The sequence below is a fragment of the Ostrea edulis genome, chromosome 1, assembly GCF_947568905.1.
Source record: "Ostrea edulis chromosome 1, xbOstEdul1.1, whole genome shotgun sequence".
NCBI classification, from domain to species: Eukaryota; Metazoa; Mollusca; class Bivalvia; order Ostreida; family Ostreidae; genus Ostrea; species Ostrea edulis.
The window spans coordinates 76710849-76734546 of NC_079164.1; the positions used below are offsets into that span (position 1 = coordinate 76710849).

The following is a 23698-nucleotide window of genomic DNA, read 5'->3' on the forward strand; positions in this document are numbered from 1 at the left end:
CCCAGGTATTTAAATTCACTGACTTGCTTCAGCTGGGATCCGTTGATGTCCAAATTGTCCGGTCTCCTGCTGACTGTCATGACCTCGATATTGCTGACACTAATCTTCCCGTCATGTTCCTCTCAGCTTGCTTTGAGCTGGTCTGTATGCTCCTGTAGCTGTGCCTTGTCGTTGTTCATCATTACGTGGTCTTCTGCAAACATGAGTTCGTTGAGTGCCTCGGGGTCTGGGTGGCCTCATTTGTAATTTAGTCCATGTAGGTCACGAAGACTAGGTTGGTGGCGTGCTCCTGTAATCTAGCTACTTAGAGGTCAGAGTTCCTGTTTCTAAACAACATTATCAGCGATTTTTTTAACGAAATGAGTTTCGAATTACAGAATATCACCGACTGAAAATCGATACTGACAAAACAAACATGTTCAAAATATTTTTATTTTTTATTTTATCAACATGTGAAGAAAAAATCTATTTCCGTGGCCTTCCACTCAACATTTACTTAGTAGATATATCTACAACAATTTATCTATTAACAATACTCCTCCTATTTATTCAATTCATATGTAGATTCGATATATCCCAGTGAACTCGAAATAAGACACAACAGTCTTCCGTATCTGCTTCATATTTTGATGTTTTATTGAAAATAAATGTTAACAGCAAACTAACAACTCAGCTTTATGAAAATAGCCTAAATAGGGCGACTTCATTTTCTCCTTCGTCAACCTTCAATATTTATGTAACAATATTTTATTCATATCAATTTCAAATGGTGTTTTATGTCTCTCAATTGATTCGAGACCTGGTCATGTTCTGCGTATGAACATTTTTTAACGATCTAGATAGGTTACTGACAAATAAGTTGATGTTACAGGAGTTTCAACAGAGTTAGTTTGCATGGATATAAAGTTAGTTCCTTGAAATCTATCGTGCACGGATTATCGAGTTAGTTATCCAAAAGATTTAGTGTATTCGGATTATCGAATTACTTCTAAGAGATTCAGTCTACATGGATTATCGAATTAAATTAGTCTACACGGGCAACAAATTAGTTTTAGTCTACACCAATTACCGAATTAGTTTATACGGATTATCGAATTAGTTCCTAGAGATTCAGCCTATACACGGATTATTGACTTAGTATTCCATGAGATTTAGTTGATACGGATCTAAAAAAAAAAAAAAAAATCTAGTCTTTATGGGTATCAAACAATTTTAGTCTAAACCAATTACCGATTAGATCTGCAAAAGATTTAGCCTATACGAATATTAAATTAGTTCCAGGTAAATCTACAAAAATGTTGTTCCTATCTGTGGTAGCAGGGACATCTCTTGACCAAACTTTGATACTGTTTTCAAGGTTCCCTTCCTGAATTGCAACTGTACGTAGAAGGTGCGTACGAAATTGTTGTCCCTCAATTTAGAGAATTCAAAAACAGGAAACATCTTACCATACACGTTGTAACAAGATCAAGCGTGTACAAGACAAGTGGAATGATGTCCGGTGTCAGTGAAGAGCGACATTTCACAAATACTCTTCTGGAATTATTTAAACGTTTTTATAGGCTTTAAAAATAACCACGAGATTAGGTGACGAGAGAGGAGTTTCTTTATGTGGTGAATTCATCGTGTTTTCTGTCATAAATCGTCAATTAGCCTGCTCCTTGACATGGACAGTTTATGTCTTTTGCCTCATGCCCTGGATATGAAACATGAAAAAAGTTCAAGCTATGGTGTAGAAAACATTCTGCATTGGACGAATTCCTTGTAGGAAATGTGGATTGTTTGAATAACAGGATGCTCACAAATTTCATCTGTGACGTTTTTATTCATCAAACAAATACTGTACAAAGAATGATAAAATTGTAATATATCTGCATCATGCAATTTTGATTTAGTACATTCATCTGTAAGTGTTTGTCCCATGGTAAGTTTTATATAAAACTATCATTTTTATTTTCCAGACGAAGAACAATACCTATCTATAATAAATCAATTTCACACTGGAAGCCCACATACAGTAATACTGGTTGAATGTACCCGTAAAACAGTTTTCTCAATTTGGATTTCTCTTGATCTGTAACCGATTCTTTAAGTATTCTCGTCATTCAAGAACTGAAAGAAAAAACAATCAACTGCTAAAGGTGGAATGACACAATAATATAAGTATGATACTAATCGGAAACTACGTAGAAATGAATTGTTACTTTTTTCCATACAGATTCGAATGTTGGGTAAAATCCTCGATGATTTGAAACACTCAACCGGGATCTACATTCAGAGATAGAAAATGATGCCGTGGTCTATTTTCTACAGCAAAATTGGCTATATGATGTGGTGTATTTCCATAGTAACATTGGCTATATGATGTGGTGTATTTTCAATGGTAACATTGGCTATATAATGTGGTGGTTGATTGATTGATTGATGTTTTCCGCCACATTCAACAACTTTTCAGTTATCTGGTGACGCCCAGTTTTTATTGGTGGAAGAGAGAACCAAGATACAATGTACCTGGGAAGAGACCACCGACCTTCCGAAAGTAAACTGGGAAACTTTCTCACTTACCGGCGCGAGTGGGATACGGAACTGCGCTGACAGAGGTGAGAGGTTGTGTGATTTTGAGCGCGATACTCTAACCACTTGGTCACGGAGGCCTCTAATGTGGTGGTGTATTTCCCATGGTGACATTGACTATATAATGTGGTGTATTTCCATGGTAACATTGGCTATATGATATAGTGGTGTATTTCCCATGGTACATGTAACATTGACTATATGATGTGGTGTATTTCCATGGTAACATTTTTTATATGATGTGGTGTATTTCCATGGTAACATTGGCTATTTGACGTGGTATATTTCCATGGTAACATTGGTTATATGATGTGGTGTATTTCCATGGTAAAATTGGCTATATAATGTGGTGTATTTCCATGGTAACATTGGCTATATGATGTGGTATATTTCCATGGTAACATTGGCTATATGATGTAGTGGTGTATTTCCCATGGTACATGTAACATTGACTATATGATGTGGTGTATTTCCATGGTAACATTTTTTATATGATGTGGTGTATTTCCATGGTAACATTGGCTATTTGACGTGGTATATTTCCATGGTAACATTGGTTATATGATGTGGTGTATTTCCATGGTAAAATTGACTATATAATGTGGTGTATTTCCATGGTAACATTGGCTATATGATGTGGTATATTTCCATGGTAACATTGGCTATATGATGTGGTATATTTCCATGGTAACATTGGCTATATGACGTGGTGTATTTCCATGGTAACATTGGCTATATGATGTGGTGCATTTCCATGGTAACATTGGCTATATAATGTGGTGTATTTTCCATGGTAACATTGGCTATATGATGTGGTGAATTTCCATGGTAACATTGACTATATGATGTCGTGTATTTCCATGGTAACATTGGCTATATGATGTGGTGGTGTATTCCCATGGTAACATTGACTATATAATGTGGTGGTGTAATTTCCATGGTAACATTAGGTATATGACGTGGTAGATGTTAACCCCAGAGTACATTACCTTCTACAGTAAGTGTGACAGTTCTGGTCCGGAGTCAGGGAAATACAAACAGAACACATGCAGCTCTGTATAAAGGGGCGGATCATAGGGGCGGGCTCACCTGTAACAGAAACAAAGGTAATACCGAAAACGTCATGACTGACAATCTGGGTACTTGAAGAGTCTATCTCTATCTTCCTAACACGTAACTAGCTATTGATCTTGATTACAAATACAAAATCGCCTGTTACAAACTGTAGGGAAGTGCTTGCATGCGTTTTTGTAGTGCGCTATCTTCTGTCCTGTATGGACAGTTTACACTTACAGAATATGGCGTCTTTGTTCTTGATACCACAGAAAAGTTCTGGTGAGTAGCTCAGTGCTCGTTCTGTAATGACACCGGGTGTAAAATTAACAATTTATCACTAAGAGAAATTAAATTACAAGCAAATAAGAGAAAAATGTTATTTACCAAGTCTATCCTGAGGTTCACCAACATCTGCAAAACAGAGAAACGAGGGATTCTAAATTTTCCATACAAACCTAAACCTAAAGCAATAATGTTATTCAAATCCTGTGGGCTGTATTCCTGTCTTATAAACTTACTTTCATCGAATCTCGCACAGAAGAAGTCCGAACAACTTCTGTAGTGGGTGGGGTCGCTCCGACATATGTTACACAGAATGCCATTCATGGCGTTTATAGAGTAGTAGTCAACACCTGGAAAACGAATAGAATGATCTGATTGGTAAAAGTTAGGGAAAAGAGTAAATAGCAAAGTAAAGATAACGAGCAGTGATCAATCGCGTAAACCCTATATATAATCAATACAAAATTGAGAGTACAGTACAGCAAACACGGACCCCTGGACATACCAGAGGTGCGATCAGGTGCCTAGTAGGAGTAAGCATCTCCTGTTGACCAGTCACACCCGCCTTATATCTTGACCAGGTAAATGGAATAATCTGAAGTCAAAATCAGTATGTAAAGAACGGTCTAACGATTAGTATGAAACACGTCAGACAGCATTGGACCTAACGGCAGGTTGTAATTGCAAATAAGATCATTATAACGACGATTTTAAATGAGTCTGTTGAAATCCCTGTAACATCAACTTACCATGAAATCATTCTTCGTAGATATTGTGGGTAAATTTATCTCGCAAATATCACAGCACAACGAAATACACAATCTATTCAAAGTATATACACAATATCCACGGAATTATATCCCAAAGAAAGCGCAAAATCTTGACAATCCATGAAAATTAACCCTCGCCAATTTAAATGACTCCACGCTATTTGTCAGGAACATATCTTGATATAATATTTGATCATGCATAGAATATGCTCTCCCATATTGAATTAGTTGAGAAATATAACACTATATGCGGGTGATAATGCAATAATAATACATAAATATGGGAAGTTTGACGATGGAGAAGATTGATTGATTGATTGAATATTGTTTAACGTCCCTCTCGAGAGTATTTCATTCATATGGAGATGTCACCATTGCCGTTGAAGGGCCATTGAGCAGGGAGGGGTCTCATCCGAAGGACCGCCCCATTTAGTCGCCTCTTACGAGAAGCAAAGGGTACTGAGGGCCTATTCTAACCCGGGCCCCCACGGGACTCGATGAAGTCATCCCGTTTGTCATAAAGTTTAGTCAGTGATGCTGCCTTTAAAAGTGACATTTTGTTATGCTGGTCAGTCAATTATGCTACCTTTAGAAGTGACATTGTGTTATGCTGGTAAATCAGTGGTGCTACCTTTTGAAATGACATTGTGTTATGCTGGTAACTTAATGTTGCTACCTTTAGAAGTGACATTGTGTTATGCTGGTAACATAGTGTTGCTACCTTTAGAAGTTGCAGTCGTTTCTGGAGGGAGTGTAGTAACACCTGCTACTGTTGTTGTCCCGGAAACAATATCTGCCAAGGTAGTTGTCCTCATTGTTGTCTCAGAAGACGCCGTTAGAGGACCTATGGTTGAGGATGTTGTTGTCTTTTCTGTTGTGGTAGGGGATGTTGTCTTTTCTGTTGTGGTTGAGGATGTTGTAGTTTTTTCTGTTGTGGTTGTGGTTGCTTGTGTAACAGGTTGTACAGAACCTACAGGAAGAAACAGAAATTATCTCGTAACTTTCCATGTGATGTGTACTTCTAAAGCTGTTGAATGTTACCATTCTATTTGACTTCCATGATTATAAAATATTACCATTCTATCAGAGGTTCTTGTAAATGAGCTGATCTTTGAACTTAGTCAAGACCTGCAAAACAATCCAAGCCCAAATACCTTTTATTTGTGTGCAGAGATAAGCATTTAACTCACATGAACAATACGTCTCTGGACAGTTATTAGGGCAGTTGTCCATGCACCATTTGTCCATTCCTGGAATATTGGCCACTACGCCTATGGCCTTGCAGGTAGTGATGTCGCCTGTGTCCAACTTCTGAATCAGCGGCATGGAGGGATCTGCAACGCGTTTATGTGACGTGAGACTTCATAGGGAATAAAGAATTATTTGAAAACTTTATCGTCATAATTGGAAGAGAATAACTGAACACCAGGTTTTACACGCAACAAACCTGAACATCGACAAACATCCGGGTAACAGCTGCCATCAGTTGATGATCCGCAGTTATCCTCGCACCACTGATTCATCCCAATAATCTGGGCGTAATAATTAATGGCAAGGCATTTCCTCTTCGTGGGTACTGTAGGAAAAAACATTCTTAACTTTTGCAAACCGATACAATGATTGCAACACTCCTACTGCACCTACATAATGATACGAAATGCAAACGTTATTCTAGCGGGAAATCGGAGAAGCTTTATATCCCCAATGATAATGGCTATTTCTGCGTCTGTAGATGGTACTCACCAGTTGTGGTGGTGAGCCGTGTGGTGACAGTACTAGAGGTGGTGTCTACTCGGTTGATCTGATCACCTGTCAGAAAGTATTGAAGTGCTATATACGTTGTGTTCGAAATGCAGCATTTTTTTTTTATATCTTAAAGAGGTAAGAGTTTTCTTACAAGACACTAACTGTAATATACTGTTGCTCGTAACAAGGCGAGAGCGTGACAAGATATCTGAAACAATTGGTATTGATAGCGAATATCTTGGTCAGCGCTACTTACACTCTGGATATTCTTGACAACTTCCGGTTAGTTGACATATCCGACATTTTGTGTGAAGTCCGAGACTTATCATCATATTCTCAGAAGAACCTGGTAAATAAAAGAAAAAGCTATACGTGTCTTTGTGGGTTTTTAACAGAGTAACAGTAGCGAAGAAGGGTTTTTAAATTCTATATTTAGTTTGTAATTTTTAGTGATATATTTCTTTACAGTTGACAGTACTTACAGAACAACTTCTGACATATAGAATCGTTGCTGTCGCAGGTTGTACAGAAATAACTAGAAAGATCTCTTATTTTCTGGGTCAACGTTCCTGGAGAAAAATAAAACACTTATTCAAGTTAAAGGAGAAAAAGTAAAATTATCTTGGTAATTTAAATTTTAAGAACAGGAATCCATGAAAGTACTAAATAACGCTAAGGAACAGTCCATACACATTTCTAGATATACTGACCTGTGATTTCTACGTTTACGGCGTTGTCTGTAATGAAAAATAAATCAACTGACCGCAAGCTCAATTATGATTACATGCAAGTATGATATTGTCATTTTTAATACTTTGTAATTAGCTTACATCCGGGACAGTAAAGATCAGCACAGTTTCCTTCCTTTCTCTCCCTGCAGTATTCACAACCTTTGCTGACGAGCACACGAACGATACCAGGGGCATTTTCTGTGGAGGAAGATAAAGCATCGGGAAAATCCCCTCCGTTATAGAATCAATTTCATGAAATCCATTTCATACAGACGACTTACGATATGCACTTACCATCATGTGACATATTGGTTGTTGTGGTATGCGCATGCGTCGATGTGAGGTCAGTCGCTAACGTTGTTGTTGAAGCTGGTGTCGTTGGGGGCGTAGTTCTGCTGGTTGTAACTGTAGCGGGGATCAGATCTGAAAGACAATAAATTATTAACGAGGGTTTGGTTGATGGTGAAATTTTATATACGGTGATTTTAGAATACTTCACCCTGGCACTGGTAGTGAGAGGCGAGGTAGGGTTAGGGTAAGATCCCTGGCACTGAGAGGCGGGGCAGGGTTATAGTTAGATTCTTACCCTGGCAATGAGAGACGGGGCAGGGTTATGGTAAGATTCTTATCCTGACACTGAGAGGCGGGGCATGCTTCCGGTTAGATTCTTACCCTGGCACTGGCAGTGACGGGCAGGGTTAGAAGTTAGATTCTTACCTTGGCACTGAGAGGCGGGGCAGGGTTAGCGTTAGATTTGTACCCTGGCAATGATAGGCGGGGCAAGGTTAGGGTAAGATTCTTATCCTGGCACTGAGAGGCGGAGCATGGCTCGGGTTAGATTTTTACCCTGGCATTGGCAGTGAGGGGCGGGGTTAGGGGTAAGATTCTTATCCTGGCACTGAGAGGTGGGGCATGATTCGGGTTAGATTTTTACCCTGGCACCGGCAGTGAGGGGCGGGATTAGGGTTTAGATTCTTACCTTGACACCGGCAGTGAGGGGCGGGGTTAGACTCTAACCTTGACACTGGCAGTGAGAGGCGGGACAGTAACCAATGCCACAGTTGTTCTGACACCATGTGTTCATGTTGGGTAACCCTCTCCACGCTCCAGCAGCGAAACAATTACTAGTAGATCTGCGCTGTCGGGAAATTCTAGAGCACGGTGCTGTACTACACTCCTCCCCTTCACACTGAGTCAGACACCACCATCTCAGGTAAGCACTCCTGGATGCTGATGGAATTCTACGAAACCACAAATACAAATTTAAAAAAACTTAACGTAAGCCGTATTACTTTGGCATTGGCGCTTCAGCAGTTTGATCTTTGACTTGATCACCCATGTAGATATCGATGTTTTGGCCAAATAGCTTAGATATTGTGAATAAATAATTCCTGAGCAGGGAAAACCTCTGATACCTTCTGAACTTTAGTTCTTCGTACTGCTGTCGTTTCTTGAATTGTTCATCTTTCTTTCCCGTAGCCGGTGTGACAGATACGTCTGCGCAATTGTAGAACTCTTCCTGTTCCTGCCCGCAGCCATAGCAACATTCCGTCCGATTACTCTCTGCACAACCCCACAGAGAACCTGTCGACAAAACAAATTGCTATTATTCTTTAGTTGTGTATATAATTACTCTTCAATGAAACTGGTTAAATAAAATAAATCTAAAGTAGATGAAACCTTGTATCATTCTAGAAAAGTTTTTTTTCTTAATCATTGACGCCGCGTCAAACCGAAGTTATTTCTTAATCATTGATGCCGCACCAGCATAAGTAGTTATTTCTTAATCAATGATGTCACGTCAAGCCTACGTACATATATGTAGTTATTTCCTAATCATTGACACCGCGTAAAACCTAAGAAGTTATTTCTCAATAATTGACGCTGCATTAAGTTACTTCTTAATCATTGACAGCACATCAAACCTAAGTATTTCATTCTCAATAATTGACGTTGCGTCAAGCCCAGGTAGTTATTTCTTAATCATTGACGCCGCGTCAAACAGAAGTTATTTCTTAATCATTGATGCCGCATCAGCATAAGTAGTTATTATGCCACGTCAAGCCTACGTAGTTATTTCTTAATCATTGACACCGCGTCAAACCTTAGTAGTTATTTCTTAATCATGGACACCTCGTCAAACCTGAGTAGTTATTTCTTAATCATGGACGCCGCGTCAAGCCTAAGTACATAACCGGCCCCCAGTATAATAATTCCAAAGTATGTATTTTCCATTTATTTAATTATTCTTGGTTTTTAGATACCTCGCCCATCCCCCTTCATAAGACCCTTGACCCGCTACTGGGCGCTTTACCCTAAGCTGGTAACATCGCTTCATAAATAAAAAATATATATATTGAATAACAAACATATTATATTTTGTTTATCAGCGATACATACATATTGTATACAAGTGTTACCTGTATGATATTTCCATTGAAGTAAACATCGATCACATTCCAAATTTTCCGGCAGTTTCACGGGTATCACGTGATATCCCGATCTATTCACTCGGTATCGTGTTGTTCGAGTACCACCAATTTCAAGTAAATAACTATTTAAATCTTCTTGTGCAATGTCTTTATTATATGGATGAATTCTAAACTCCATCCATCCTAAAGAATTTTTGTTCATATTAACTGTTAAGTCTATTACAGAATTTCTTTTATATGAAGATGATATGTGATTAGTGAAATATTTTCCTCCAAGTTCGTGGTCACGTGGATCACTCCACGGATCTCCACATAATCCACATTTTCCATTGTTATTTTTCCATTGAGTCTGAAACATAAAATCGTATTTTCAATAATAAACGTGAATATACAACACATTTTCCAATGTTACTTTTCCATTGAGTCTGATGGTAAAAATGTAACACGTTTAAAATTTTAGATATTTAATATTAGAACGCGACATGCCTACTCAAAAGAAATTTCTGAAAATTCAAAAACCCGTTGGCGACCAATCTTATAACATGACGTCAACATACATATTAATAAAATGATTCACAGAACCACTAAACTCAAAATACTTAGTCACGATGGACAGAACCATTAAAGTTACAGAACCACTAAACTCAAAATACTTAGTCACGATGGACAGAACCATTAAAGTTACAGAACCACTAAACTCAAAATACTTAGTCACGATGGACAGAACCATTAAAGTTACAGAACCACTAAACTCAAAATACTTAGTCACGATGGACAGAACCATTAAAGTTACAGAACCACTAAACTCAAAATACTTAGTCACGATGGACAGAACCATTAAAGTTACAGAACCACTAAACTCAAAATACTTAGTCACGATGGACAGAACCATTAAAGTTACAGAACCACTAAACTCAAAATACTTAGTCACGATGGACAGAACCATTAAAGTTACAGAACCACTAAACTCAAAATACTTAGTCACGATGGACAGAACCATTAAAGTTACAGAACCACTAAACTGAAAGTAGCAAAAAATCAATGTACGATGTGCTAAGAATAATAAGGACAATTTTATTTACCTATCGGATGTCAATTTGACTTGCTTAACATAGTTGTCACACCTGTTTAATTTTATAGGTGTGAAATATGGGACTTTGCTTTAGACATAGTCAAACGTGTTCATATGAAATTGTTAAAAACAACAACAAAAATTTAATTTGAAGAGTTCTTGGGTTTAAGAAGAAACTAGGCGTTTTCTGTGTACCTCAGGGTATATACCAGAATGACCTCGCACTAGAGAAAACTAAAATTCTATCTATCATCTATAAGTGTTTCAGCATACAATTTGGAAAAGGCTTTAAACATGTATTCATGGAATTTTAAACATGTGTGGACTCTCCAATATTTGGTATAAGCAAACGCCGTCTGGATGTCAAATGCACTAGTATACATGTACATGGATTTTGAATTTAGTCGATATGTCCATCTTGACTTCGTTTTTGTTTTTTTAATTCAGTCGTCCTGTCCATTGTGATTATATATTTTAAATCTAGTCGTCCTGTCCATCACGACTTTGTTTTTTATTTTAGTTGTTCTGTTCAACATGACTATGTATTTTGAGTTTAGTCGTACTGTCCATCGTGATTATGCATTTTCAATCTAGTCGTCCTGTCCATCGTTACTACATGTATGCATTAGTTGTTTGCCCATTCCGTTCTGGCCACTAATGTCAAAATCATCACGATGAAAAAATTAAAACAATTCAACCATCTTTTAGCATTCTTACGTAATGTAGCTTTCAATATACATTTCCCAAGGTTAGACAACTCTCTGATGCTTTTCTTCATACGTATTAACTAATAGATTCAAACAATACATTTGGGTTGGAGCAATAAGATTTGTTTAAACAAAAAGGAAAAGGGGGTGTTAAATGTTTTAAGTTTGATTATAAACATACTATTGAACGATTGACATGTCTTTCCCTTTACCTAGATGTTTTCAGTCACACTGTTTGTACAATTCACCTGCTGATTAAGTCTTTGAAATTGTATAAAATTCTTTTTATGAATGCCTAATCGTTCACAAAAAACGCAACTGTTAAACGAATTTCTCGGCTAATGGGTCAGTATGTCGGTTTTTAATGTAGAAATAAACTGCGACCTGTCCAATTATTCCTGATTGTCCAGAATCAGACTTGTAAGAGATGGGCTCTGATAAACGGCGTAAAAATCACATTTCAGCGCCACCAGCGCCCGGGGTCCATCTGTAACGACCCTACTGCGGTCGACAGGTACGAAATATACACCTGGATAAATCTAAATGATGAATCAACAAAACTGACCTGATATTGATTTTTTTTTTTAACGTGAAGTTTTAACAAAATTAGAATATATTTTACTTATAATCCCATATTTCTTATGTCCTAATTTAATTAGTCACAAAATTTAAAACAGACGAGCATTACACTTACGATTACTTATGCTATTGGGAAACTTTTCACGAAGCTTTCGAAGATATCTAAATTCAATTTCTTTTTCTTTGTTTAATTAAAAAGTAGAAAGTCTATTTGAACTTTATTTCGAAACTCCCTACATAAAAAAATTAAATTAAGAATTTTTGAAGTATTCATCAGAGTTTTAAAAAGTTACCTTCACCCCTCCACAGTTCAGTTGATGATCTAGGAAATTAACAGGTGCCCCAGAGATGTTGTGTCTCCATAGAGACCCACGTCCAGGCGGATCCAATAAAACAGCACCAAAGTCGGACAGTTCCGCGAGTAAAGTTAAAGTACTCCCCAAAAGCCTGAAAACTACCGCTAACTTTAAAAAGATGTCTTTTGTAGAAAACATTTCCGTCACTATTAGAATGCGTAAGAATTGTTCTGTGTCAGTATTTACATGGTGGTTTCTGACATTTATATGTAACTGCCCTAGAATCTACTTCAAATTCCTAAACTTTTGAAAGTTATTTAAGCATGACTATCTACAATGAGCAGAAAATCGTGACCTATTACTTGATTGGACAAATATTACTCCAACCAATAGACATTTGTCACTTATTCTGCGCGGGACTACTATGTGCCCGTGAGGGCTAGTGATTGGTCGGTAAGCCCTGATAACTGTTATACGCGTAGGAATCTTTATTGGTAGAAATGGCCGAGGGTCGTCATTAGACAAACATACGTAACAGTGAATGAGAAACATTATACAATTGTCTGATTAAAATCTTATCAACATACTAGGATTTAGTTTATTGACAATATGACGTAAAAAGTCAACGCCCTATAGTACCGCTCTGACACCAACTGCCCGTGTCCGATATAGTTTAGATTAATCTGTTCTCAAAATTAACAACAGAGAGAGAGAGAGAGAGAGAGAGAGAGAGAGAGAGAGATATCTAGTTTTATACTGAATTTTTGAAGCTGCATTTTAGAAATCCAGAGATATAAGACTTGAATTATGCACAGAAAAACTAATGTGCTGGAAATCAAAGGGTAGATTTGTACCTCTCGGCAGGTCTTACCCTAAAAAATTTCCATAGAGTTGACAGATTTACTGCTACACTAACAGATATATTATCATCAGTGGTGTCCATAAGTTTATATTAAGGATGCTACACTAGAGAAATTTGATGTAGATGAAAAGCAGAGGATACATGTTTGTACAACAATACTTTGAAGTTGAAATTTTTCAAATTTATTTTGTTAAAAGATTCAGTTTTAGTAGAAGATAATCTTAGAGAGAGAGAGAGAGAGAGAGAGAGAGAGAGAGAGAGAGAGAGAGAGAGAGAGATGCCTAAGATAAAAAGGTATTCCCAATACATTGCTGTGAGCAAAGTGATATTGTTTTTCACTGATGTGCAACAATCTGCTTTATGAATAAAGTACATTAACATATTTCGAGAAATTGAGCCCACAAGACAATACCAATACGAATTTTGCGTCCCATGCAGTGATCACGTCTTTGTAATTCAAATCCGGTTACTTGAGTGTCGCGCGTCATACACGATTCTAAATGTCCGATTTTAATGTGTTGGAATTGTTAAGAGTTGGTAGCTAATAAATAAAATTCTATCCCAGATGTCATCGACATAGTTACTTTTGTAAAATACCATGAAATGAGGTGGGTTTTTTTTTTTGTTTTTTTTTTTATACACCCCCAACACCAACATTACATAATCCAGAAAGACCACTCCATATATACCCAAGTACCGGTAGGAAGTAGATTTATATATATAACACATTTATTTTGTATTTATGCTAAAGCAAAAGGCACTTTCGATGCTAATATCAGTGGCGCTGAGCCAAACCCCATTTTTCAAATATAAGGTAAATCGTGGTCTCTTGTTTAGAAAAATGTAAACGATAAAAGAAGCAATAATTTCTTCCACTCACTGAGAAATAAATGACAAAATCTTTTGAGTTATTGAATTACTTATTCATAATTATTGGGAGAACTTACTTTTTTCCAAAAACCCTTAAATTGTGCATCATTTTATTAATTTAACCTGATTAAAAATTACAGAAAGTAGTAAAAATTACTATATAGGAGACACAGTTCAAGCCCTGTAAAATCCAGAAGCTTCCCCCACTGGACCCCACCCACTACTGGGGGCTTAAAGGAGGTCCCCAGACACCCTGCATCATAAAGTCGCGCCCCCTAACCGCAATATATTGCTCTGTGTTCTTAATTTGAACAGTTAAGTATCACCTGATTAGCAATGGAGTATAGGCCATGTTCTCTTTCTCTTTATATTTTCAACATCTTTACTGCCTTCTTCCGCACGCCTTTACATCATACTGAACTGTTTCCAATCCTATTATTAGAAACGTGTCTCTTTTTAAAATACAAACAAGTATCGTGTTTTCTTTTAAACGGTATGTAATTAATTTACATAAGCTAATGTGTCATTTCTAACCAAGATGTACCACATTTTTACCCAAGTAGGCATAAAATATCAGTATATTAGCAATTCAAATCTGGCCTCGTTACGTCCCAATGTTCTCGACATTTCGTCAATTCTTCGACCTCCTTCCATCAAAAATATATACTTTCCAATGTTTTTACCTTCCATATCTTTACCTATTGTAATGGTAGCCATTTCCTCGTGAATGTGAACGATGTGCGTATGAATCTTGATAAATAAAGTACGACTATTTTAACGACTGGGAATTGATAGAAATAAAAGAAGGAAGTTAATTAATTTTTTTCCCATTTTTTTGCTAGCCAACTTAATGAATTGCGTTAGTTTTAAATAAATTATAAAATCGTGAAAGTTCTTCCTGTTCCACTTACAAGATGAAATAGTGTTAAGTTGATGTCTTCAGCGCGATACAGTCGTCTGTGTCCCATACCGCCAGGCGTCCTTACATTGGGGCGTGAAGTACATATAATTCATATCTATCGATCTTACACGATTTAAAATATATACGAATACAATCATAGGACAATTTTAAAGCAATACAAGCTGTAACTGGCGGGAAAAAAATTGAAAAATGAAAGAACAAATATCTAGCTTATTTGTGATTGAATATTTATAACTTCATAGAACCAGAGTTAATCTGAAGCAACAAACTGGTCAACTCAGCAGAAAACGTCGATTCATGAATCTATGTCATCCTCTCAGTAATTCCTGCTCGTTATCTCCGATGTGCATTGACCTCGGAGGTCACCACCTCGAGAAAAAAACAAAACAACCGAGAGGCACTAAACACTTCTCAAATTTGTAAACAATTTAACATGACAATTTTATAGAAAATTAACTATAAAAATTTATTTGAGCGGCACATTTGTTTAATTATTACTTTTTTACACTAAGAGTATTTCCTGTCATTCATGCAACGATGTACAATATTTTTAAACAAAGACACGTGTAGTTACTCACTTTGTATATGACCTCGGTCTCGGCAACTCGATTATGTTCGGGAATCATCGTATATATGCGACGCAATGACAGTTTATACGAAACGCTCATTGTAGATATATGCTCTCAAGCAATATTCCTTGTTTATTTTGTTGAATTTTTCATCAGATCTCGGGGATTATGTTAATATCGACAGGTGTGATTTGGTGCATAATTGGATAGTTGAAAAAAATAGCGTCAGTTCCAGCTTCTGTTGCTTTAAGGAGGTTCTCTACATCGTCATAATGGCTGACTTCCTTTTCAAACATGGATGAAAATATGAATATTAGCAATATTTGTCTATTCATTTACAAAGTTATCGCCTAGCTGAGTGGCCCAGTAGGTTAGCACGTCGACTGCTGAACTGTAGATCGCGGGTTCGATTCCATTAGGGGTTTTGATTTATTTTTTTTCAAATTGCTTTCGACTAAAACTGCATTTTTGACTACAAAAAGTAAATTTGAAAATGTTCAATTTCAAAATATTGTACTTATCCTCCACATCAAATTTCTCTGGTGTAGCATACCTCCTTAAGCACGAGTTCACATTTTTTATATTAAAAGATTTTTTCCTAAAAAATTCCTTTCAACAATTCTGATACAATTTGTTTAAGAAATAAAATGAGAAAAACTCTTCGGCGAGATACGTGGGTTAAAACTATAGAGCGCTTTTAAAAACATTCAGATAATTTAAAACCATTTCGACAATTTCTTCCAGACTTTGATTAAAAATGGTCTGATAATTCCATGTAAATAAAAATAAAAATCTATTTCCGTGACGAATTATTCACTGAAATATCTTTAAATACCTTGATGCAAGTGTGTGTTCCAAATTATACCATAAAAACCCATTGTCTCTTCGATGTCTATATTAGTAATAAGATTTTTATAAAAACCTATCCAATTATGTCAACACTTTTAGTGCTGCATCTACAAATAAATATACCTCAAATCAAGTCAGTGAAGTATATTTTATTTAGAGTTGGTATATTTACATGTTAGATGCTGTATTTGATAAGTCTATATAAACCTGCGCCGAACGAACGAGAATATTATATAGTAAACGCGGGTTTCCATACTCTGCATCTTCTAGACAACACTGGGAAAATCCAGGGAAGTAGAACACAATGATACAAGTCTACACGTTTGGTTTTCTTTAGTGAAAACACTCCAAAGTCGCATCACAAAAGAAAATTTAATGTCACCGCGCAGCCTAGTGGTTAGAGCGTCAAAATGTGTTACATGGGTAGGTTTAATTCCAGCAAATGCTTTATCAGAGGACATGTTAGTTAAATGACTTGTCGCTATAAATTTTGAAGAAAAAAATGGCAACGGTAGGATTTTTTCCGCTATACAAAGAGCTGAGTATACGTATAATGGGGCAATCTAATTAAAATTAGATGTTAGATCCGCTCGAGTACTTTTGTTTGTGAGCGGATCCAACATCTAATTTTAATTAGATTGATAATGGGGGTATATTTAATAGCTAGGTCGAAGTATAATTACAATATTGACTGATCGTATATTGTTTACCGTCCCACTTCACAAGTTTTCACTCATATGTAGAAGTCAACATTGTAGGTGAAGGGCTGCAAAATTTAGACCTGTGCTCGGAGTTTATGGGCCTTTGAGCAGGGAGGGATCTCTACTGTGACACGGGACTTTGGTTTTTGCGGCATCATCTGAAGGACCACCCCATTAAGTCGCCTCTAAGTCTTACGACAAACAAGAGGTACGGAGCATCTGTTCTGAACCGGATCCCCACAAATTTATAGAGCACCTTAAATAAAACAAATTACTCAAAGACTTAAAAAATTATAAGATATATCTGTAAAATTACCAAAATAAAACACTCAAGATCAATGGAGATATGTTTAATAGCTAGGTCTTAGCATATTTACAATGGGGGTATGTTTTACAAAGGTTGAAATATTCTTATAATGGGGTCGAAGTATAATTGTAATGGAGGGTATGTTTTACAAGGGGGGAAGTATACTTAAAATGGAGTGATTATAACTCCATTTGCAATTCGAGTCAGATATATATATATGTGAAATATTTAGTCATCCAATCGGTTTTTCTTTCCAGAATAGGACTTTTTTTCCTTCTCTATGCGATATTTGTCTCCTTTCTTGTTCAAAAACGTACTCATTTCATGATTCACGTACAAAGCCATAATTCGGTTGCGTTGTATTTTATCCCCAGCATTTAAACACAAGTTTCCTTTGTATATAGGTCTGGGATGTGTCCCACGGACTGATTCGATGAGATAAACAGTTGATAACATTATGTCAGCACAAACCTTCAACACATTTCTGTACCAAGTCAATGACCCTATGAAAATCTTCTCCCCAGCAATGGTACGGCCAGGCATTGACTCGCAAACCCCAATATCTGTTAAATTCATGATTAAGACATAAAACTACAGAAATGTTTCAATTCTTTTTATTGAACTTTTTGAACTCCCTGGTCCGGATTGACATCAGCCGGGCCTTCAGGCCTTTTAATACCCTCCAGATCAGATAATCATTATCAACTCTTGTAACAATGGGCATTTACTCTCTCAAGGTAAGCCCTCAATAGATCATTTACACAGTGTCAACATTATACATGTAGCTTAACATTGTCAGAATCCATTTTGATTGTGATTTCACTTTAATGACCACATACTTATTTTTCTTTAATACGAGTATTTTGAGGTTGTCATATAATGCTATCTTAACATTCAAAATCAGCTTCCTTCAATATCACAGTTTGAATGAGAAAAATTGTACTTTCTAGTCAGGGAAGGAAGTATTGGATTAAGATGCTTCAATAGCATATTGAACTGGAGAAAAACATATATATTATATGAAATCCTCAGAAATCATTTTACACTTAATACCTGATTAAAATTCTTTGTCAGTAAAATATCAAAGCATGATTTTCTATATCAAAATATTGCACAGATTTGAAAATGGGAGTTGAAACATGCTTTCTATGGTTTATAAACATATTTCACAATCAATATATATTTTCTGTGATAATTTCATTGATATGTTGAATCAATTTTGAAGATGGTATACAAAAACTCATCATTGATGTTGAAAATAATTTTGACCTATTACTTGTTCATATATGTAGCTAAAGATACAATTTTCTTTGGGAATTGAAAAGTTTTTCAAAGACCGAAGCTTAGGAACTGATAGTAAAAAAATACAACTGGTCAGAGAGACCTTTAAAACACAAAATAAAACAGAATAGAGACAGGTTGTCAGGTGTGATATGCTAAAACAATGTTTTCTGTAAAGAATTGTGACCAGTGGTCAGTATCTGGTTGCTGTATCGGGGACTGACTGCTTGACCTCTGGGCCCCAATCACTTCGTTATGACATACCCAGTACAGCGCATTAAAAGCCAATAATGTCAAACTACCACCAGATTCTCACAAATTAAAGAAATTGTTGTCACCATAAAATATTACACAATTTCTGTTGCCGATTTTCCCCATAATTCCCTGACAGAACATCTCACTTGGGTGTGCCATCGGCCTCGATTTCACCAACGTTGATACGATCGGGGTCAGCAGCACAGGTAAATCCCAGAATGCTGCTGTCGATTTTCTGCATCTTCTTTTTCTTCTTTCCTTTGGCTTTCTGCGAGTCTGATTCGCTGTACTGGTTTCCGCTGGATTGACGGAAATCTCGTGCGGGGGCGGGGCCCCAAATACTGTCCTATGAAACGATAACATAGAGCAATGAAATCACCTCTTCAAACTGACATTGTATCGGAGCTTCATTCGGTTTTCACTTTCATTATTACCCCCTTCAAAGAAAAAATGTGAACATCATTTTAAGGTTTGTTTCATTTTCATCCTTGGTACTTATAACTATAAGTTCCAGCCCTACCTTAAATACTTCAGAAGATATTGAAATGAAATTTTTAAAAGATTTTTTTGGATACATTCCCATGAAAAACTTTGATCTCCTGTTGTGGCCCCTACCTATGCCTAGGGGCCACAATTTGAACAAACTTGAATCTGAACTACCTGGAGATGCTTGCATATTAATATGACTCAACATGGCACTATTGTTCTACAGTAAAAGACTTTTAAAAGATTTTCCCCTATATATCCCCTAATACCAATTCAAGACAAATAGTTACCAATTGGATTATCGGCTGGTCATCAGTTGCTTCAAGTTAACTAATACTGTTGATTATGATTTTCAACTGATTTGACCACAATACGGTGACCCCATTCACTTGATGTAGTATGTCCTCTACTGAAAAAATCTTTGTGCTTTACCTAAACTACATTCATTATAATTTGATTCGCGATTTTTTTTTTTTTTGGTACAGGTAAATTTTATAACACCCTCCCCTTACCTCCACTGGCTGCCTTGCTTTGTTGCGTCTCTGGCTCCGTTTCTCCAGAAATTGTTTAGCAAAGTCCTGTGCACCTTTGGATTCCCCAACATACACTCGCACATAGTCGTATACCTACAATCACACACATTATAGTGTTTACATGCCAGATTTAAATGTCAATATTATTTTGGGTGCACTCGGGCTGTATATTCACTTGAAATGAATGAACATGTAACCTTTAGCTACATATTGTACAATGTTCTTTGTAAATCATAAATCATACATGTAAAGGATCAGAATTTGGTTGTCTTACCTCATAAGGGGATTCCACTTCTTTCAAAAATGCCACAAAAGTAGGAACTGTAAATGAGTGAGAACATATTATCTCCAACACATTTGTAACAACTGGATATCACCGAGATGACAAGCATCAGGAAAGGACATTCCTTTGTACAAAGGCATTATTTGTCCATAATAATTTTGAAATAGGGCAAGATATTCAAAACTTGATCTTTAATCCAATGATGTGAGTTCATGTATAACATTATTAAATTCATGAACTGCAATAAATGCCAAAAATAGTCTGGAAAACTGTCAAATTCCTGAGTTTTTCTAAGTTTAAGGTCAATAACTCTTTCAAAAAAATTAAAAAAAAAAAAAAAACAGAAAGAAAGAAAAAAAAAAGCCCAAAATCAAATTTAATCAGAAACCCATATACAAGTTAATGAATAGATTTCAATTCAATTACTGCAGGGATAGCACAAAAATGTATAATAAAAAAAAAAAAAAAAAAAAAAAAAAAAAAATCAAGAGGCACACAGGCCTTATCGGTCACCTGAGTATTAGCGAAAAAGTGTCACTATTCCCAAGGGCTATGAAACCTAGAAAAAAATTCCTGTTCTGAATATCTAAGCTAAATTCTAATGTTCACCAACAGTATAAAACAAGATGTGTTCTTAAAATTTCAATGCCCTCAAAAGTGCATACACTGATGAAAGGCTTTACCTAATATAATAGGTGTATTAACATTAAAACATTAAAAGATATGACTAATTTGAACCCATCCTAGAGTCAAAACCCTGGGTTGTAAAATTTGCCACTTTTTGTACCTCCTTTTCTGCTATTCCCAAGTATGCATTTAGATTTTATACAGTATCAGCAAACTTACACATAAATATCATATACTAAGTTTGGCCCCACCCTTAGGTCAGAACCCCTACCCCAGGGATCATCAAATTTACAATCTTGGTAAAGGACTGGCTGCTCTTTCTAGATATCCATTTAGTTTCTATTTAGTATCAATCACACTAAAGAAGATGTTATTCAAGTGTTTTACACATAAACACTATATATAGTAAGTTTGGCCCCACCTTGGGGTCAGAACCCCTACCTGGGGCCAGAACCCCTACCTGGGGCGGGGGATCATGAAATTTACAATTTTAGTAGAAGCTTCTTTGCTCATCATTACTATACACTCACTTTCTCTGCTAGATGCCCAGGAGTAAAGAAGAAGAGTTTTAAAGAAATACATAAATTCTACAGTTTCTCCCCAAAATTAAGGCCCCTTAGGGTGGGGGGTCATGAAATTTACAATTTTCGATCTCCTTCACCTACAGATGCTACACATCAAATTTGGTCAAGATTGGCCCAGTAGTTTCTGGAAAGAAGTTGTTAACAAATGATGCACGTCCCACAACGCCGGACACAAACCAATTCCAATAGGTCACCTGAGTTTACTCAGGTGACCTAAAAAAACTGTCAATGCAAGCATGTATGAATGCACGCAAAGGATGCCCATTATAGGACTCCTGCCGATAGGCGGAGTCTTAACAATAATGAGATGTCTTTTGGCTGCTGACCATAACTTTATAACAATAAGGAACTGTCTATTGTATATTGATTGTAGTTTTAACCTATGATATATTTAATGACTTACTGTCTACTGATGTATTGAGAGCCTTCAGGGCCTTGTCACACCATTGAGAAAAATCATCCCCTGGCCCACTTCCCTGAAACAATCTCTGGACTGCTTCCTGAGGTAAATAAAAGAATCAAAACTTAAAACAACAAATCAACTAGACCTTGCGTCAAAGATATCAGGCTGCAAAAGAAATTACCGGTTTTTAGATGTGTTTTTTTTTGGTTCAGACATCACTGACGATCTGCATTTTTTATGGATACAATCTCTAAGGATGAAGTGTAAACTGTGAAGTCGTGCTAAAGATTAAGGGTATCTTAATTGCTATGTAAGCAAAATTTGGTAGTAGAAACTATTTGATTCAGATGGATATCAATTATAAAAGGCATATATATGTTTGGAGTTTTCACTTACAAATCTGGACTCAACGACCCCTATTACCTTAAGGCTACTTCAATACATTACTAGTTGAAAATAATCTTCAATCCACAAACAATGTCACTATTCTTGTATTTCATAGATGAATAGTAATAAATGCAATGAATTGAACCTGAAACAAGTGCAGTACAAATTGACAATTATGTTAATATGCTTGATTACACAATTATTATTATACATCTCAAAGGCTAGTATTAACAATAACTTCAATCCCCAATTAAGTACTTATGTGTATTAATTTTGGAAATATTTTTAAAAAATACATTCACATCTATTCCCCAGAAATGAAAACATCTATTTCACAGAAAAGCAATGTGGTCAATGGAACACCATATGAAGATTGCTGAATGAGACTCTCATTTACATAGGCTTCCCTTAATTAGGGTGGGTGGGTGGGTGGGGGTGGGAGGGGGGAGGACTTCTATACATTCATTCCCATTATCAAATTTTGAGAGTTTTCCTTTCTTAGACACTATTGTGGGTAGGGACTTTTATACATGTATACCTCTTCTTTGCCTAATTTTGAGAGTTTACCTTTTTTTATAGGATTAAACATTCTTTTTGAAGAATTTATTGATGTGTAAACTCTGGACATCTTACTCACAAACTTAACAAGAGGTACTGTGAGCAATGCTCACTAAGAATACCCCCCGCTTACCCCAATCTCCCAAAGGGTGTTGGTAATAGGTATAAACTACCTCTTTTCTGAGTGTAAAAAACAAATGGCATGACAAACCGAACCATATTGCTACTTCGATGTCCAGTGTGCGTGACCTTTGACCTTTTGACCCCAAAATCGATAGGGAACATCTTCATTCCATGGGTAGTCCATATGTATGATATGGTGACTGTAGGTGGAAAGGAAAACGCTTTAGAGCCCGGAAACCATATTGCTACTTCAATGAATGTCCAGTGTGCTTGACCTTTGACCTTTTGACCCCAAAATCGATAGGGAACATCTTCATTCCATTGGTAGTCCATATGTATGATATGGTGACTGTAGGTGGAAAGGATAATGCTTTAGAGCCCGGAAACCATATTGCTACTTCAATGAATGTCCAGTGTGCTTGACCTTTGACCCCAAATCTTCATCCCATGGGTAGTCCATATATATGATATGGTGACGGTAGGTGGAAAGGATAATGCTTTAGAGCCCGGAAACCATTGCGTCTACAGACGGACGGACAGACAACCCGATTCCAGTATACCCCCCCCAATTGTAATAAATAACATTAGAATTATTAGACTGTATTGTGGGTAGGGATTTTTATACATAACTCCCCTTTACGTCGTTTTGAGAGTTTACCTTTATCAAATTGTATTGTGGGTAGGGATTTTTTTTATACATACCTCCTCTTTGCCTCGTTTCGAGGGTTTTCCTTTATTAGACTGTGTTGTGGGCGGAGCTTTCTGCTGAGGCTGTCCCTTTAAGGTGGGAAACTCAGTAGTTACTCCTCCCTGATTACTGTAAATAAGCCCTCTCCATTAATCAATGCATCAG

The 23698-nt window shown here is 36.6% G+C and overlaps 2 protein-coding genes across 6 annotated transcripts in view; both read right to left on the reverse strand.

Annotated features, from left to right (window-relative positions):
- Window positions 1–1803: 1803 nt before the first annotated feature.
- LOC125673192 (uncharacterized) lies at window positions 1804–12443 on the reverse strand. Its single transcript, XM_048909670.2, has 18 exons — window positions 12243–12443; window positions 9580–9940; window positions 8566–8743; window positions 8177–8400; window positions 7454–7582; window positions 7259–7357; window positions 7139–7165; window positions 6911–6997; window positions 6685–6774; window positions 6426–6491; window positions 6130–6258; window positions 5873–6016; window positions 5404–5652; window positions 4149–4262; window positions 4015–4041; window positions 3868–3930; window positions 3564–3663; window positions 1804–2112 (listed from the first exon to the last, which is right to left on the reverse strand). Exons 1-18 carry the CDS (start codon window positions 12441–12443, stop codon window positions 2106–2108), a joined length of 2295 nt encoding a protein of 764 aa, XP_048765627.2. The 3' UTR covers window positions 1804–2105.
- Window positions 12444–17923: 5480 nt separating this feature from the next.
- The window catches only part of LOC125680756 (GRB10-interacting GYF protein 2-like), a 34619-nt gene continuing 28844 nt past the window's right edge, over window positions 17924–23698 (reverse strand). For 3 of the 5 annotated variants that reach the window (XM_048920521.2, XM_048920528.2, XM_048920543.2), the window contains 5 exons: window positions 23548–23662; window positions 21778–21874; window positions 20155–20201; window positions 19860–19973; window positions 17924–19207 (listed from right to left, as the gene is read on the reverse strand). In XM_048920521.2, the coding sequence (XP_048776478.1) occupies window positions 19004–19207; window positions 19860–19973; window positions 20155–20201; window positions 21778–21874; window positions 23548–23662 (577 nt within the window). In that variant the 3' untranslated portion in view covers window positions 17924–19003. Of the gene's footprint in view, window positions 19299–19859; window positions 19974–20154; window positions 20202–21777; window positions 21875–23547; window positions 23663–23698 lie in introns of all 5 variants that reach the window. The other 2 variants (XM_056160992.1, XM_048920535.2) reach the window with 1 other exon arrangement.

Excerpts from the sequence above, each read along its gene's own strand:
- LOC125673192 (XM_048909670.2), bottom strand. The coding sequence starts at position 12,443 with ATGTTTTCTACAAAAGACATCTTTTTAAAGTTAGCGGTAGTTTTCAGG. Across the intron at positions 9,941-12,242 it reads TGAACTGTGGAGGGGTGAAG|ACTCAATGGAAAAATAACAA; the intron begins GTAACTTTTTAA and ends TTTATGTTTCAG. Across the intron at positions 4,042-4,148 it reads CTGTGCGAGATTCGATGAAA|ATGTTGGTGAACCTCAGGAT; the intron begins GTAAGTTTATAA and ends TCTGTTTTGCAG.